This window comes from Haliotis cracherodii, unplaced genomic scaffold, assembly GCF_022045235.1.
Source record: "Haliotis cracherodii isolate W230 unplaced genomic scaffold, xgHalCrac1.p SCAF_7, whole genome shotgun sequence".
Classification (NCBI taxonomy): Eukaryota; Metazoa; Mollusca; class Gastropoda; order Lepetellida; family Haliotidae; genus Haliotis; species Haliotis cracherodii.
Genome location: NW_027266330.1, coordinates 49,050,919 through 49,066,104, shown reverse-complemented (window position 1 = coordinate 49,066,104; position 15,186 = coordinate 49,050,919). Strand labels below are relative to the sequence as shown.

Sequence of the window (15,186 nt, the reverse complement as noted above, 5' to 3'; positions counted from 1 at the left end):
CCTGTCACATAAGTACTGTATGAGTGAGATACGCACATCCCATCCTGTCACATCAATTTTGTATGAGGGAGGTACGCAAATCACACCTTGTCAAAATCGTTTCTGTGTAAGGTAGATACAAACATCACACCCTGTCACTTTTGGTTTGTACGAGGAAGATACGTACATCACACCCTGTCACTTCTGGTCTGTGTGAGGGAGATACGCACATCACACCCTCTTGCTTCTGGTCCGTACAAGGAAGATACGAACATCACACCCTGTCAATTTTGGTCTGTACGAGGAAGATACGTACATCACACCCTGACACATCGGTTCTGTAAGATGGAGATACGTACATCACACCCTGTCACTTCTGGTTTGTATGAGAGAGATGCGCACATAACACTCTTTCACACCTGGCCTGCATGATTGAAATACGCACATCACACGATATCAAACGATCAAGCCTGTCGTGTTAGGAAACAGCCAGATAACTCTAGATTCCAGTTTCTGCCGCCGTCAGCATTCAAGGTTTTAACAGCACTTCTTTTACAATTACCAACGTTTAGTCCTAACAGTACCGACATATGACAGGGCACATGAGGGAAGTGAGGGAAGTTTTTAATATACCCTGCAATTGAGCAGTTATACAGACATACATTTTGAACATAAATTTCCTATAAATGATAGATTACAATGACTCTAAATTTACCTATGAAGATCAGGCGTAGAATTGGTCTTCAGCAACACATGCTTGTCGTAGGATGCATCTAACGGGATCGGGTGTCATGCTCGCTGACTTGGTTGGTGTATGTCATCGTATCCCAATGGCGTGGATTGATGCTCATGATGTCAACCACGGGATTGTCTGGTCCAGGCTCGATTATTTTCAGACCACTTCAGTTTATCTGGAATATAGCTTAAAACAAACAAACAAACAAACGGTTAATCGACTTGATCTTGTTTTCTTTAAGCATTAACGGAAAGTATTTTGGTGCAAAACGTTTTGATTACAATCATCACTACAGTTCCCACTAACACATACAGTTTAAATAAGGGCAATGGACAAGAAAAACATTTTAAGATATAAATAAGATGAGATATTACTACACCAATATGAACTTTGGAATTTGGGCCTCCTATATTCCAAACCATTTGCCCTAAAATACACACCGCTATTTGGATTGAAAAGGCCCGATCTCTCTCTTATCAAACCTGTTAAATGATGTGTTTAAAGTAACAGGACAATACTCAAATATAAACTTACTTCGATATATGTTGCACATATATAATAAATAATTATCATGTTATAAGACATATATTTATGCTACAATCATAATATGAAATATTGAATGATGACATTAATATCATTACAGAATACAATTTTATACAACAGCCTGTCTTTCATCCTAAACAACGAATGTCTTATGCACGTCGACAACATTTGTATGGATATTACAATCTATGATTGTATATGCTGAACATCAGTCGATTTATGTACACTATGAATACACTTTGTAGTTGCACGGGCTAATTATAATGAATTCTATCATATGTCATTTACATGCAACACCCGAATTATGACTGAACAAATGATCAAAAGACAGTAGCCTCGACTTGCTGATCTAAAGCTAGTTTGAGTGACCATATATTTAGTGCTGAATACACAATTGCCATAGCCTATATAGGAAACAGTGCAGCAAGTCAGTGTAAAACTGGCACAAACATGTCCGTCTTCATTTCCCTTGTGCTGATTTACGCAGGTAAATATTTGTCAGTTTCTGTCCGGTTCTATGAATGTTGCATGTGAAGGTCTTTTGATTGATTGATTATTTTAGTTTCAGTTGTTGAATAAAGTAGTTTGGCTACTGCTGTGCGGGTCAGACAACATATACATACGTTTTGTGTAAATTGTGAGTGGTGAGTACTACCAGAAGGGCAGAACATGCTTACCCTTTTTTTAGAACGCGTGGTGACACTGATTTTCAGTTATTTATTCTTATAATTGGATAATTTGCTTTCATCAATGGAATTTGTTTCGTTGGATAGTCGAAATGTATCGGTTATTCTCTGTCGTTGACGTTTTTTTCTTCATACAAAAAACTGTTATTTAGACTTTGGCTGTTTTCTTTATACATGCATCTTTGTAATGTGCAGTTTATCTGTGGGTTTGTTGTTACATTTGTACACAGCGATATTCCAGCCTCTCCCAGACAATCCAGTGAATGACGTCAGGAGCCTCGATCCACGTAATTCGGAAACAATGACATGACAATCAACCAAGTTCGTAATCGAACCTCTTCCATGAAATCCAGTGAATGACGTCAGGAGCCTCGATCCACGTAATTCGGAAACAATGACATGACAATCAACCAAGTTCGTAATCGAACCTCTTCCATGCAATCCAGTGAATGACGTCAGGAGCCTCGATCCACGTTATTCGGAAACAATGACATGACAATCAACCAAGTTCGTAATCGAGCCTCTCCCAGACAATCCAGTGAATGACGTCAGGAGCCTCGATCCACGTTATTCGGAAACAATGACATGACAATCAACCAAGTTCGTAATCGAACCTCTTCCATGCAATCCAGTGAATGACGTCAGGAGCCTCGATCCACGTTATTCGGAAACAATGACATGACAATCAACCAAGTTCGTAATCGAGCCTCTCCCAGACAATCCAGTGAATGACGTCAGGAGCCTCGATCCACGTAATTCGGAAACAATGACATGACAACCAAGCCACCGAACCTTACCCTTTGCTGACAGGTTTTCATATAATCTAAATTCATGTTTTTCTAATAATTAATTGCTTTAGTCACGATATGGCTAAAATATTGCCGATGTGACTTTAAATATTAACTCCATTACTCACTCACCGAACCTTACCACTCCATCAATATTGTCGCCTCTTACGTCATGCACATTTATTCCACTTCTGTTCAGAATGTGCGTAAGTTAGACAAACTAAAATTCTAAAAACTCTGATGAGGGGAACACGGCGAAGTTTGCTATTCAAATGTGCAATATGATGTTGAAAACGTGTGGCGCGAAAGGGTCGCCATGCAGGTAAGGGGAGATAAATCCTCACGATGTGAAGCCGACGCTGTTGTTTACCTTGTTATTCTAAACGGATTACTTCAACAATATAAAATTTAAATATGCGATATTACTTTGAAAACAATTTGAAACAAAACATTACATGAAACACGTGTTTATGTATGATCACCATATGTTCGAAGCCTTCGTCAACAGACCACTTTGAACTTCATATTTTTTATGTTTTTAAAGCATAAATTTTGAATTATTCTTTTTATTATGGTTTTTCAATATGTATTCGTGGAAAAAAATATATAACATATTTTTAGCATTGAGATAATGATGCAGCATAGACAGCGGTATCAGCAAATGTACATTATGTATAGTTGTTTTAAAATAGTTTTATTGTTTCTTTAAATAGATTGATGTGGAATACATTCTTGTGAATACTGTATCCAAAATAAAATTACAAACATCTGAATTATTTTGATATTTGATTTTATGTTGACTTCTAAAAGCGTGAACGGGTATTTGAATAAAATGCGTCATTAGCTTTCATTGGTATAACTTATCGGCTGTCAGTATTAACTAATAAACCACTTGCCATGGTTTCAGTTGTTGCTTGTATATTTGTGAATATTTGCTTACATAATGTGTATGTCGTGTATTCACATGTATTCCAAGTCATGTTCATACTCAAGTAACCCGGGTGTGATATAACGGCTTTGCTACATATGAAATTTGCTTTGAGTACATAGTTATGATGTAGAATCGCATATATATATATTATCATCCAAATGTATCGGAATGAATCTTTAAGATCAAGATGCGACGATGACCTCTCATTGTTTTCAGCTCGTGGGTCTGAGGTTGTATAGGCCCTATCATTATTATGATTATGAGATGGATCGTGACCTGTGTTGATATCTTTAAATTATATATTGAGAGACGGCATGCCAAGTGTATTCAGTGTGCGTGCAAAGACACAGTTGTTTATGTAGTTTATACAATCTTTGCAATTTCATGGACAAAGCATGAACGTGAATGCCCAATTGAAGACAATATGGAGAATCCATGTAGATCGATCATCGGTTGAGAAAGGTAACAGCAGAAAGATAGTATTTGTAGCTACACAACGTTTCGTACCCATACTGTCAGCAAGCATGCACAATCTAAAAGATTGATCCAAATGAAAACTGATGAAAGGAATTTTAATTTATATGTCCTTGTTAGCCATTGAAAGCTGATGAATGTGTTGTTCTCGTGTGTCGTTTGAAGATGTCAAACAGACCTCAATATTCTGAAACAGCATAACAAGTGACTTGTGACAATTGTATGAGTGCGGTATGCTATCAGTAAAACAGAGCATGATATCCCTTTCAACGAATTCCTGGTGTCATCACCTATTCTCGATGATCCATTTGAATAATTTTTGTCTATTTTGCACTTCACGGCTCATGAAATCTGATTCTTTTTCTTGATTCCTTTTTTGTTGTTTAACGCCTCACTCAGCAACATTCAAGCTGTATGGTGACTAGACAATCCAACGATTGACTGCATGAGCATCGATCCATCAATTGGAATACGATGACACGCAATATACCATGCAATGTACCTGAACACCCTTTCCCTTTGGTCGCCTCTTACGGCAAACTCAGGCTGCTGGGGACCAATGACGTTTTGAATTTCCATGTACGTAAATCTGGCATATCCAAACAAAACTATAATTTATGTTTTCTTGATCGTCACTAAATCTGTGGATGAAAATTCTATCTGAGATCAAAACTTGAATATTTGTATTAGGGAACTATGACACCCATCAATCTGAATAAACAACGTTAGAATGATAACAACGTTAGAATGAAGAGGCAATTGCAGACACATAAATGTACTCCTTCTTTTTGTGAGTCAATATGACAGTTTTTACTGGGTTCAGCTTTTCTTTCAAGTGAATGGCATTGCGTACCGGCCATTTTATTACCTTTGTAAAGTCAAGGACGTAACTCCCAATGGGATATTTTTGACGGATGATGGCACGTCAAAAGCAACTCCCCGCGTTTTTATAGTTTGCTTTAAATAATTATATTTTGGTGTTCATAATTCTTGTTTTGTTATGATTTATGTATATTCTGTAAATATGTAATCCAAATTGTAAAATCTTCCGGCTAACAACATATCCGCTATTATAATGTGTATTTTGCTGTCATTTTCTACCTCATATGCCGAGGATCTCGGCCTGAGCGTAATAAAGTTTTGTTCTGTTCTGTTCTGTCGATATAAAGAGTGAAGAGATCAAGCTGATGAACGTCAACAAATAAAACTTTAATCATTAATTTATTGTGTTTGTTTGTTTCTTAACGCCGCACTCAACATTATTCAAGCTATATAACGGCGTTCTATAGATAATGTATTCTGGACCAAAGTGACTGGACAGTCCAGTGAGTGACGTTATGAGCATTACTCAATTGGGATACGATAACATGCATCAAGCAAGTCACCGGGCCCGACTACCAGATCCCATTATTTGCTTCTTATGAAAAGCAAAGGTTGCTGAAGATAGTAAAGTCCTTGTTCATAACTGGTATTTTCACGAAGTGTTTGTGACAAATTTCTTATATATCAATTTAATAATATTCTTCCACACACTTCTTTCAGGTAATCCAATTTCCGGTAACATGTTCCAAAGTAATGTCCCAGTTCATAACCGGTATATTCACGATGTGTTTGGGACAAATTTCTTATATAATAATTATCAATGTAATAATAATCTTCTACATACTTCTTTCAGGTAATCGAATCTCAGCCGAAATGTTCCAAACTTCAAGAACTGTCAGCATTTCAAATCTGACAAAGGTGGACGGGCAGACGGTGTTTAGCTCGGGTTCCCTGTTGGTTGACGTGAAGAGTTGCAATAAAGTGCAGTTCCTCATTAATCTCGATAACAGTTTGGCAACTATGGAAATTTATCCGAACATGAGTTCCCAGGTGAAGTACTGTTATGATAAAGTCAATGATAATGATTGTTCTGTGAAGATGGTTGCTGTAACTGGTGACCTGTGTGCCGGCTATACACCATTGTGGATGCGGTTGACACCATATGATCTGATGATTGGAGAAGGTTGTGATGTTGGAGAATCCACACTTTTCTATTACCCAATGATCTTTGGTATCATTAACAGCGTCGGAGTCTCGTCTACAGATGATGCACGGTGGAGACTGGGTAAAACAACTTACTCTGCTCAACGGGCCAATAGGTCAGACTGGACCAGTTGATTTCGTATTAATCACTATCCTCATGTATTGTCAGTTACAGTAAATGAAACATTAAAAGTGATTTTCACATGAACAATTCATTAATAGTAAAAATCGGTAGAATCGGTCTCCAGCAACCCATGCTTGTCCTAAGAAACTAACAGGATCGAGTGTTCAGACTGGCAGACTTGGTTGTTGCATGTGATCGTGTCCGTATCCCAATTGTTCAATCTATGCTGATGGTACCAGTCGTTGATATTTCTGCCCCAGACCTATATAAACAACGAACAATCAATAAAATTAAACATGACCAATACACTATTGTGTCCGTATGCTTATTTGTGTGTTTGTATAAACGACAGACGAACCAGTGATTGATATATGCAAGGAAGTCGAGGTACGATGTCTCGTAGCTAAGTCAGCCTGATAACCTGGGCCCTGTTCCACAATGTCAGCTGAGTGACCTTTAATACTTCAGTTAGAATTATAAATACTTTATTCTGAAGTTACACCTGCTTTGCAAATCAACCTTATCTCAACCTGAGTCCAACTCTTAGTGCTAAGTTTGCAATCGTTAGGCTATATGAGGTTGGCTGCTGAAACCACTACTTTATACGCTGTTTAAAAACACGACAGTTAAAAATTGAATTGCCTATTTCTAACTGTTTGTGAGTGTCAATTTTTCGTCAAATCGGGGCATGTAATTTCTAAAGAAAAATTGTTACGAAACTATCGCTAACTTTCACATTATTATAACCTACCGTATGACATGCCTACATGTTGTATGATAGCATTGTACATGTGTAAACATATCATAAAGAACTGTACTTTATTCATCCTAGGTAAAGACATACAGAACAACGCTTCAGGGACAAAACGTAAACAAGTTTGAGTAGTACCCCTTGAACTTCCAATATATGAATCCACTCGCAAAAAGAATCCCAAAACGAAAACCAAACGAAACATTCCCCAACAGTTTGACTGTATGATCATCACAAATGTCTTGATAGAGTCTATTGTCTTTGTAAATAGCAGAGGGGATAATTCTCAGACAGGGTAGGAATGCCTTCGTTATTAATGGATGTCGTTTTTACTGAGATATTAATTTCAAAAACATACTTAATATCAACCTGGGTGAACCTCAGGCTTTGATAGTAACTTGAGGTTAACCTCAGTAAGCTCGACAAGGTTGCTGGGGACCAATTAAAAACCAAGAATCAAAGTTACGAAATGAAAGATATGGTGTCAGAAAGGTCCAGGGTTCATGGCAGATAGTAGATTTCTACACTGGATAAACAAGCAATAATAATAATAAGGCATAAATTGAGATAATAACGTATCAACTGTAACACATATTGATGTGCTGCAATGTCGGTTGTCTACAGGAGAGTCTGCGTGTCAACCTGTGACCACACCAGCTACGACCACCACCTTAACAACACATCCTACAACAACGTCTGCGACGACATCCGAAGCACCAGGATCCTTGGTGAATGATGCAACGAAGAAAGAAACCGTGAATAAAAACGTGAACATGGGGCGATCTGGCGGCGCTGTCTGCAACAACTCCCTGACTGTGATGACCATGGTTGTTACGTATGTATTGTTCTGTCAGGTTCCTTGCAGAGTTAGGCAGGCACCATGAACATGTACTGGGGAGGAATGTACCTGAATTGACTGTAGTCTCGCTAGAATCACACTGGATGTATTTTACCAGCGCCACGCCAGTGTAGCTAACCTGGGGACGTAGTCAACAATTTACAATTTTCTTGCTGCACCATTTATATTCAAATAGTTTATGCCTATATACAGAGAATTGTTGGTATGTATTGGGCGGGAGGTTTCACCAATGTCACCACAGTTACAATTAATCTCACAGTTCATTCCTTTTGGGGAAAGTGTGTGTGTGTGTGTGTGCGGGGAGGTGGGGGGGGGGGGGGGGGGGGGGGGGTGTTTGATCATTCTAGGGGATGGGGACCCAGTGAAGACAGTGTCGATGCCAAAGTAATATGCTGATTGGATGAGAAGTCATGCCAATGTAGGGTAGAGTGATTGTGATTGACGGATTCTGGTCTGGTTGGTTTGTGTTCGTGGTGGAGGTGGTCCTCTTGACTGGCTTGGTAGGATACAAGTTGAGATTGTTGACGACATGCTGCAGATGTTTATTTTCAAAATCAAGGTCAAGGTTGCTGGAGCAGATGTTCTTGGCTCTCTTGGTCACTTTGGAGACGATGCCAGTTTTTGAGAATGGTAAAGGTTGAATGTACTGTTCAGAATGGGTACTAGATTTCATGGAGACAGTGGTTTGGATCTTGTTGTTGTGGTCTTTGAATACAAAGACGTTTTGGAAGGGGAATTTTTGGTTGCTCTCTATCTCCATGGTGACCTTAGATCAGGGATGTTGGGTGTTGAGGGGATGGAGTAGTGGGATGGGGTCCTGGTCCTTTCTGAGTATGCCGAAGGTGTCGTCTACCTTCCTGTTCCATCAGACAGGATTGGCTTGGGGATGTGTAGAGGGCTTGTTCTTCAAAATGGGTCATGTAGATTTCTGTAAGGATGGGGAGAAAGGGGATCCCATGGGGTGACCCAGGATCTGCCCTTCAGTGTCGTCTCATCAGGCGAGATAAAGTTGAAGAGATGCAGGATTCGGTGAATTGTGTTGGCGGTCGAGTTGGATCTTTCTTGAGCTTTTGGCAGTTGGTAGTGTCGAATAGCATCTTGTTGACCAGAGATTGGTCTAGGTTCATAGTCCATTGTAACATCATGTTATTTTGGTATGTCATATACACAATAAAACATGCAATGACATACCTATGATATACCTATTCCTTTTCAGGTTGATGTCCTTTTTGAAGTTCTAACGAAATCTACAGCTCGAGCTGGTCCACCTGTCGATGCAATTTGTCATGTTTGTTCTTTAAAAAATTACAATCTGCTGTGATAATGTAGGCCTATTAGAAGACGTATTCGAAGAAACTACCTAAAGTTTAAAGCAACACAACATGTTGTCACTTCCTACCAAAAACCGTTCACCGACCTCTTTCTATACGAAAATGCAAAGAATCATTATCTACGTTACTTGTGTCTCTACTTTATTAATTTAAAACATTCTATTACCTATATATCTAGAAGAGGTACAATACCGTGTCACAATTTGTGGACCTAAGTTGAGGCTCTGTCCAAACGAATGCCGAGTCCATTCCTATTTAGCTGGATGTTTGAAGTTGCAAAGGACATATATTATGAAAAGTATTGATGTCTGACTGTAAACAACTTATGTATGACGTGCATAGTACCAGAAATTGAACACAATCGAGCATACCGATCAAGGGACGTATGCAGGTGATTCTCTAATCAGAAACTCCTCTACTGAGGTCATTCTGTAACACTCTTCTTGTCCCTCTTTAGTAATGATTCAGGGGGCATTTCAGTTAACCTAATTATAAGAAAAGTAACAAACTATTTGAACTTACACCCATCCCACCCCACCCCTACCGTACCACCCTCCATCAAATTTAGGTGGTATAAATTTTTCTAATCTGTTTGCTTCTAATCAAAATCAGCACTTAAAAAACAGCAAATCGTACCTAAAAGCTTCAACAACGTTTTTAGTGAGATCCCTGCGTATGAAACCTGTATTTACATAGTCATTCAAGGCGATGTCTTAGGCGCCAGAGGTTGCTGTGAAGAATTACGTCAGTTTAGCACACAAGAAACCAATGATCTTGGATTCGAATCCCTGTTAGCCAAGATTATGTTTTAAGGTTTGCCAACGCCATACCCGTGCTTACGGGTTTTACCCAGTGACGACGATTCTTTCTACAGGGGTGTAAATAAAATTATATATTTCATAGATGGGCTGCAATAATTGCGAGTGTCACAAAAAAAGGCACCACTTACAGAGATTGTGAAATAATCGAAGTATGATACATTGACATCTTTGACATCGTGACGAACTGGTTCCATCCTATCCGACCGGTTTTATCACAGTTTACTTATAAAATCATCTTCCATTACCCAAGGTATTAAAGATCTATTGGCCACCCATGCTTTGTTTCAAAAGTACCCTTATCATCTCAATCTCATTAGTACTTACTTAGCACAGACTGTATCTTTCTCTTGAGTGTAATTTGATTTACTGAGGCTTATTTAATTTGAATCAGGCTGAAAACGAAGTTATAAATGGTGATATACACTGTCCAATCCATGACAATTACCCCTCAGTGGATAATTCAGCATCAATAAATTATTACTTGCACCAGGTGGTCAAAGAATATATCCGATTCCTATGGCGGAATGGGTTATTCCAAATCCAACAGCGATTAGCTACCCCTACACATTCCACAGTCATTAGGCTCAGGATAGAATGAAGGCCTCCCCCCATTCAGGCAATACAAGGCGCTGAACACCATCTGCAGAGAATACGTGTGTGAGTAAAGCGGGAACACCAGAGCCAGGATTCCTATTATTCCCAGACAGCTAACATGTAGCAAGATGATACTTATATCCTTGTCCTTTGATGCGATACTTGTGAATATTCTCGACACTAGACCAGTCAGACCCATTGCGGTGAATAGATTTGATGACTGAAGCCGAGTGCTGCATAATTAGGCAGATGGAAAAGGACAGCATTTTCTTCCTAACATAAGAACATAAGACAGGTGTTGTAGAGAAATGGAATCCATTCACTGTTAACAGAGGCAAGTTTCTCTTTGCATAACTCCACCATCTTCTTTGCGTTTCGGAATATAAAAGTGTTGAATCTGTTTTAATGCTGTTGGAATATCAGAGTTATTTTCGGTCACCTCGATCTGATTGTGGTCATACAAACCATTCCCCCTATTTCTAATGATGTCACATTTTACATCAGCATCATATCGACCCTGTTCTTCCGTCATATTATTCGGATCATCCCGAAGTCTGTTACCTTCAAAGAGTGTCACTGACTGGTAATCATGTGGTTGATCTGGGACGATTGCTTCGACTGCTGGTTGTCGCCTTGGCCTCATTCTGCTCCACAGAACTGACTCCCTATGCCACCAAAGATGAGAAACGCACCACTGAGAGAATAATCTTTAAGTGATATGGCAATTAAAGGGCCTCCAGCAAACAAACCCATGGCAGTTCCGGCTGTCGAGACACCAAACGCAAGACGGAGTCGTCAACTGCAAAAGGGTTATAGTGCCAGACCAGTTCCCAAACCTGATTCAATCAGTCAATCACAAATTAATAATATGTATAAAAGTAATGAATAAAAAAAAAGTTTAGATATAGATTTTTTCGCACATTCTTCTGTCTTTCTAATAATATCATGAAGTCTACCTTTACCTGTCAGGATGCCATTCGTGAAAAAAGACTATTGACGCTCTGTATAAAGGAGATACACTAAAACCAATCAGAACCAACCTTCCAGAAGCAGCTTTGTTTCATACTCCTATGAACCCAAACAAATGAAAGTCAGTTCATTCATTACTCAAACAAATAAAGAATAAAGAATTGACTTTCATTTGTTCATTGAGTTCATATGAGTATGGGGGTTCATACTATAAAGAGTACAACAGCATGCATTATGAACAATGCCAAAACATTCATGTCCTATAACCAGAACACATTTGCACGAAATAAAATTGGTTAAAATACGTTGTTTGGTTTCGGTATGGTACCAGAAACTACCGTTATTATGTCATCTGCCGTTGTGGAAATATGCTTAGCAGCGGACACATGTAATGCCAAATGGACAAGAACAGCCTCGATACTGGTACACTACACAAAGCAATCAAAGGAAAACAACTACGAGTGTACCTGTAGATTTAACTACTTTATATTATATAGAATTGACTTTCATTTGTTTGAGTTCATTGGGGTATGAAGGTATAAAGTAGAAGTAAGACTAATGTGGACACATATGACGTACTACAATTTTGCATTTCAGGAGCAGAGGAGAGATTTGAATAGCTCAGCCCTGCTCTTATATTACTAAAATGTTGTTGAGGTAGACTGCACAGTTTGCTAAGATTTTATACTTATTGTTTAATATTTATGACCAAGATTGAATTGACACATACTTTCTTAATTCCCTTATTTGGTCAGTTAGATAATTAAAAAGTAACATCACATGAGTATGAGGTTGTAGAAGTGTTGGTGTGAAGGATTGAGTGAATCAGTGAGTGAGGGTTTAACGTCGCTTTTAACAATATTCCAGTCATATCACGGCGTGTCAGCTTAATGTGGAAGGAAATCCCGAAGTGATGCAGGTCTAAGACCCTTACCACTTCGTGGAAACCCACGAGCATGGTGTGAAGGAGCAGTGATGCATATGTGAAACTTCTCATGTTGTAATATTCTGTTAGAAAAGAAATCCGAAGACATATAAGTTGTGGAACCGAGGCAAGCGGTAAAAAAAACGGCGAGCGAGCCTGCACGTTTGCTGTTTTATTCCTTCTCGGTCATCGGTCTCAAAGAGTTGTTTTGACAATGAATATGCACGAATTTCGCTGCATGTCCTGTGCATGACGATACATGTGAGCAGAAAGGGAATTCCCTCGACTGTAATGTTGGGATTCTCTGACAATCCGTAGTAATAAAAGTGGTCCGCTTCGGACAGTTGATTAATGTTCTCTGTGTGACATCACCAACATGCTTTGCAGTTGCAATAGCTTGCTATAATCAATTCTAAAATATGTCAGTGACATGCAACACCCTGAACAAATGATCAAAAGACGCGGAGCTTCACTTACTGATCTACAGATAGTTGGAGCGACCATACATTAAGGGGTGATTGCAATATCATGATCAAATGTCCCAGACAAGACACAGTCAGCAAGTCAGTTTCGCGCAGTGTAAACCTGAGAAAAATATGAACATCTTCATCTCCCTTGTGCTGATCTTCGTTGGTAAATATTTGTCATGTTCTGTTCTATTCGGTTCTGTAAACATTGCATTGACAGGACTTTAGACACGTCAGCTAGGATTGATACTATGGCTGTTTACTATAAACACCTATCTCTGCAAGTTGGGGGATATGCGTGTCAATGAAATCGCCTCCTACCGCAGGGATATTAAGGTGCTGTGGACCAATTCTAACACCATACCGTGTCTTCAGCTTCGTAAAGTAACCCACCCGTGACGATCCGGGGTAGAATAAGTCTTCAGCAACCCATGCTTGCTGTAAGAGGCGACTAACGGAATCTGGTGGTCAGGCTCAATGACTTGGTTGATGCATGTCATCGTATCCCAATTGGGTGGATCGATGCCCATCATGTCAATTAATGGATTGTTTTTGTCCAGACTCAATTATTTACAGACTGCCGTCATATAACTGGAAAATTGCTGAATAAACAACAAACAAACAAACAAAGTTTGGAGGTGGGGTGAAATTGGTTTTATTTTTTTTAAGATTATTGCATTTATATAGCGACGTGCATGCACGTGTGTGTGTGGCTGCTTGTACTAGTCCGGACTTATTCCGATGTTTTAGTGTTAGGCCACTGAGGTACCATGCCGCAGTTTTACATGAATATCCCACTCACACACAGTATACTGACTCCAAGCCGATAAGTCCTAGTTTTCGCACCTAAATGCCACTCCAGGCAGGGTAACAACACGCACTATCTTTTAACGTCCTTTGCTATGACGCGGCCGGGGATCGAACCCCGGACCTTATGCTCTCTTGGCGGACGGAGGCAGCTTCAAGTAACATAGGGACTATTTTCTATTTTGTATGTGAGCCAACGTCGTTTGTCCCGTGTGTATTTTAATATTGCTGACAACAATTAATGAAAACATGTATATACACTGTAAAACGTGTTACAAATCTTTCAGAGAAAACAACAAAAAACGTTGGTAATACCACACATAACATAGACGCAGAACCATAAATACAGATGCCTCCACTTGTATTTAAATTTGCATCTATGTCTTAAAAACTTCAAAAGAAAGTCTACAATGGCATCTCAAAATCCAGCATTATGATTGGTCTTACACTGGACACGTGTTGTTTGCCTTGTAAAAACATCAACAAACATCGATGAAGTGTAAAGCAGAATTGGGGGATATCATTGCAGCTTGACACTTGGTTTGTTGTTTAACGCGAGAGACAGCAATAGTTTTGCTATATTGTGATGGCCATCACGAAGATCGTGTAAGTATTAATGTATCTTAATTGTGAAATACATAAGTATTGACAGCTTGTAAATAATTATTTTCCTGTTGTATTTTGATGGTTATATGACAGTGCACGAATTATTCCATAATTATCCTGTAAACTGTATAAGCTTTACAGGTATAAGCTTGTATATTATTATTATTATTTTTGCCAACCTAGTTTCTCTTAATTATTTCAATGTTTTGAAATTGTTTTTTGAAAATAAACCTTCCAGAGGATCAAAGCATGCTTATAAAATAATCATTTTTCAATGCCATCATTTATGCATATTAGTTAGGATATGTCAGTACCTCATAAGCGTCAATGACATTAACGATCTTGTTTACCTTTTCAATAATTTACCATTGACTGTAACTTTTTAAAGAAATTATCGTTGTAAGCATGCAGTAACGCAAATTTACCATCAGATATATACTGAACAACAAATGTTCCTGTGATATTGAATAAGATTTAATGCAAAGTTATGTTCTTTACCAAATCTGAAACAATTTCGGTTTGCAACAGATAAAAGACTCCTGTATGTATTCATATGGTTTAATTTGCCATTATGACTTCAGAAAATGCGTGATTTCATAGCAAACATAAACATGCCAAAATGTCAATTTACAAATCAATAGCATGTGTGTCCACCTCTGGTTGCGATGTAAGCAACACATCCTCTGGGATATCTGTTCATATCTGCTGGAGCATGTTTCGAAGTTCCTGGAGTGTCTGTGGAACACATGGTTGACGGCGGAGGCGCCGAT

The 15,186-nt window shown here is 38.8% G+C and overlaps 1 protein-coding gene and 1 pseudogene across 1 annotated transcript; one reads left to right on the top strand and one right to left on the bottom strand.

Moving 5' to 3' along the window:
* The first annotated feature begins 1,708 nt into the window (after positions 1–1,708).
* LOC139447147 (uncharacterized) lies at positions 1,709–9,137 on the top strand. Its single transcript, XM_071228329.1, has 4 exons — positions 1,709–1,745; positions 5,813–6,244; positions 7,662–7,872; positions 9,113–9,137. The coding sequence occupies exons 1-4, from the start codon at positions 1,709–1,711 to the stop codon at positions 9,135–9,137; spliced, it is 705 nt and encodes a 234-aa protein (XP_071084430.1).
* An 803-nt stretch (positions 9,138–9,940) lies between these two features.
* On the bottom strand, positions 9,941–15,164 carry LOC139448943 (monocarboxylate transporter 9-like; annotated as a pseudogene).
* Positions 15,165–15,186: the final 22 nt, after the last annotated feature.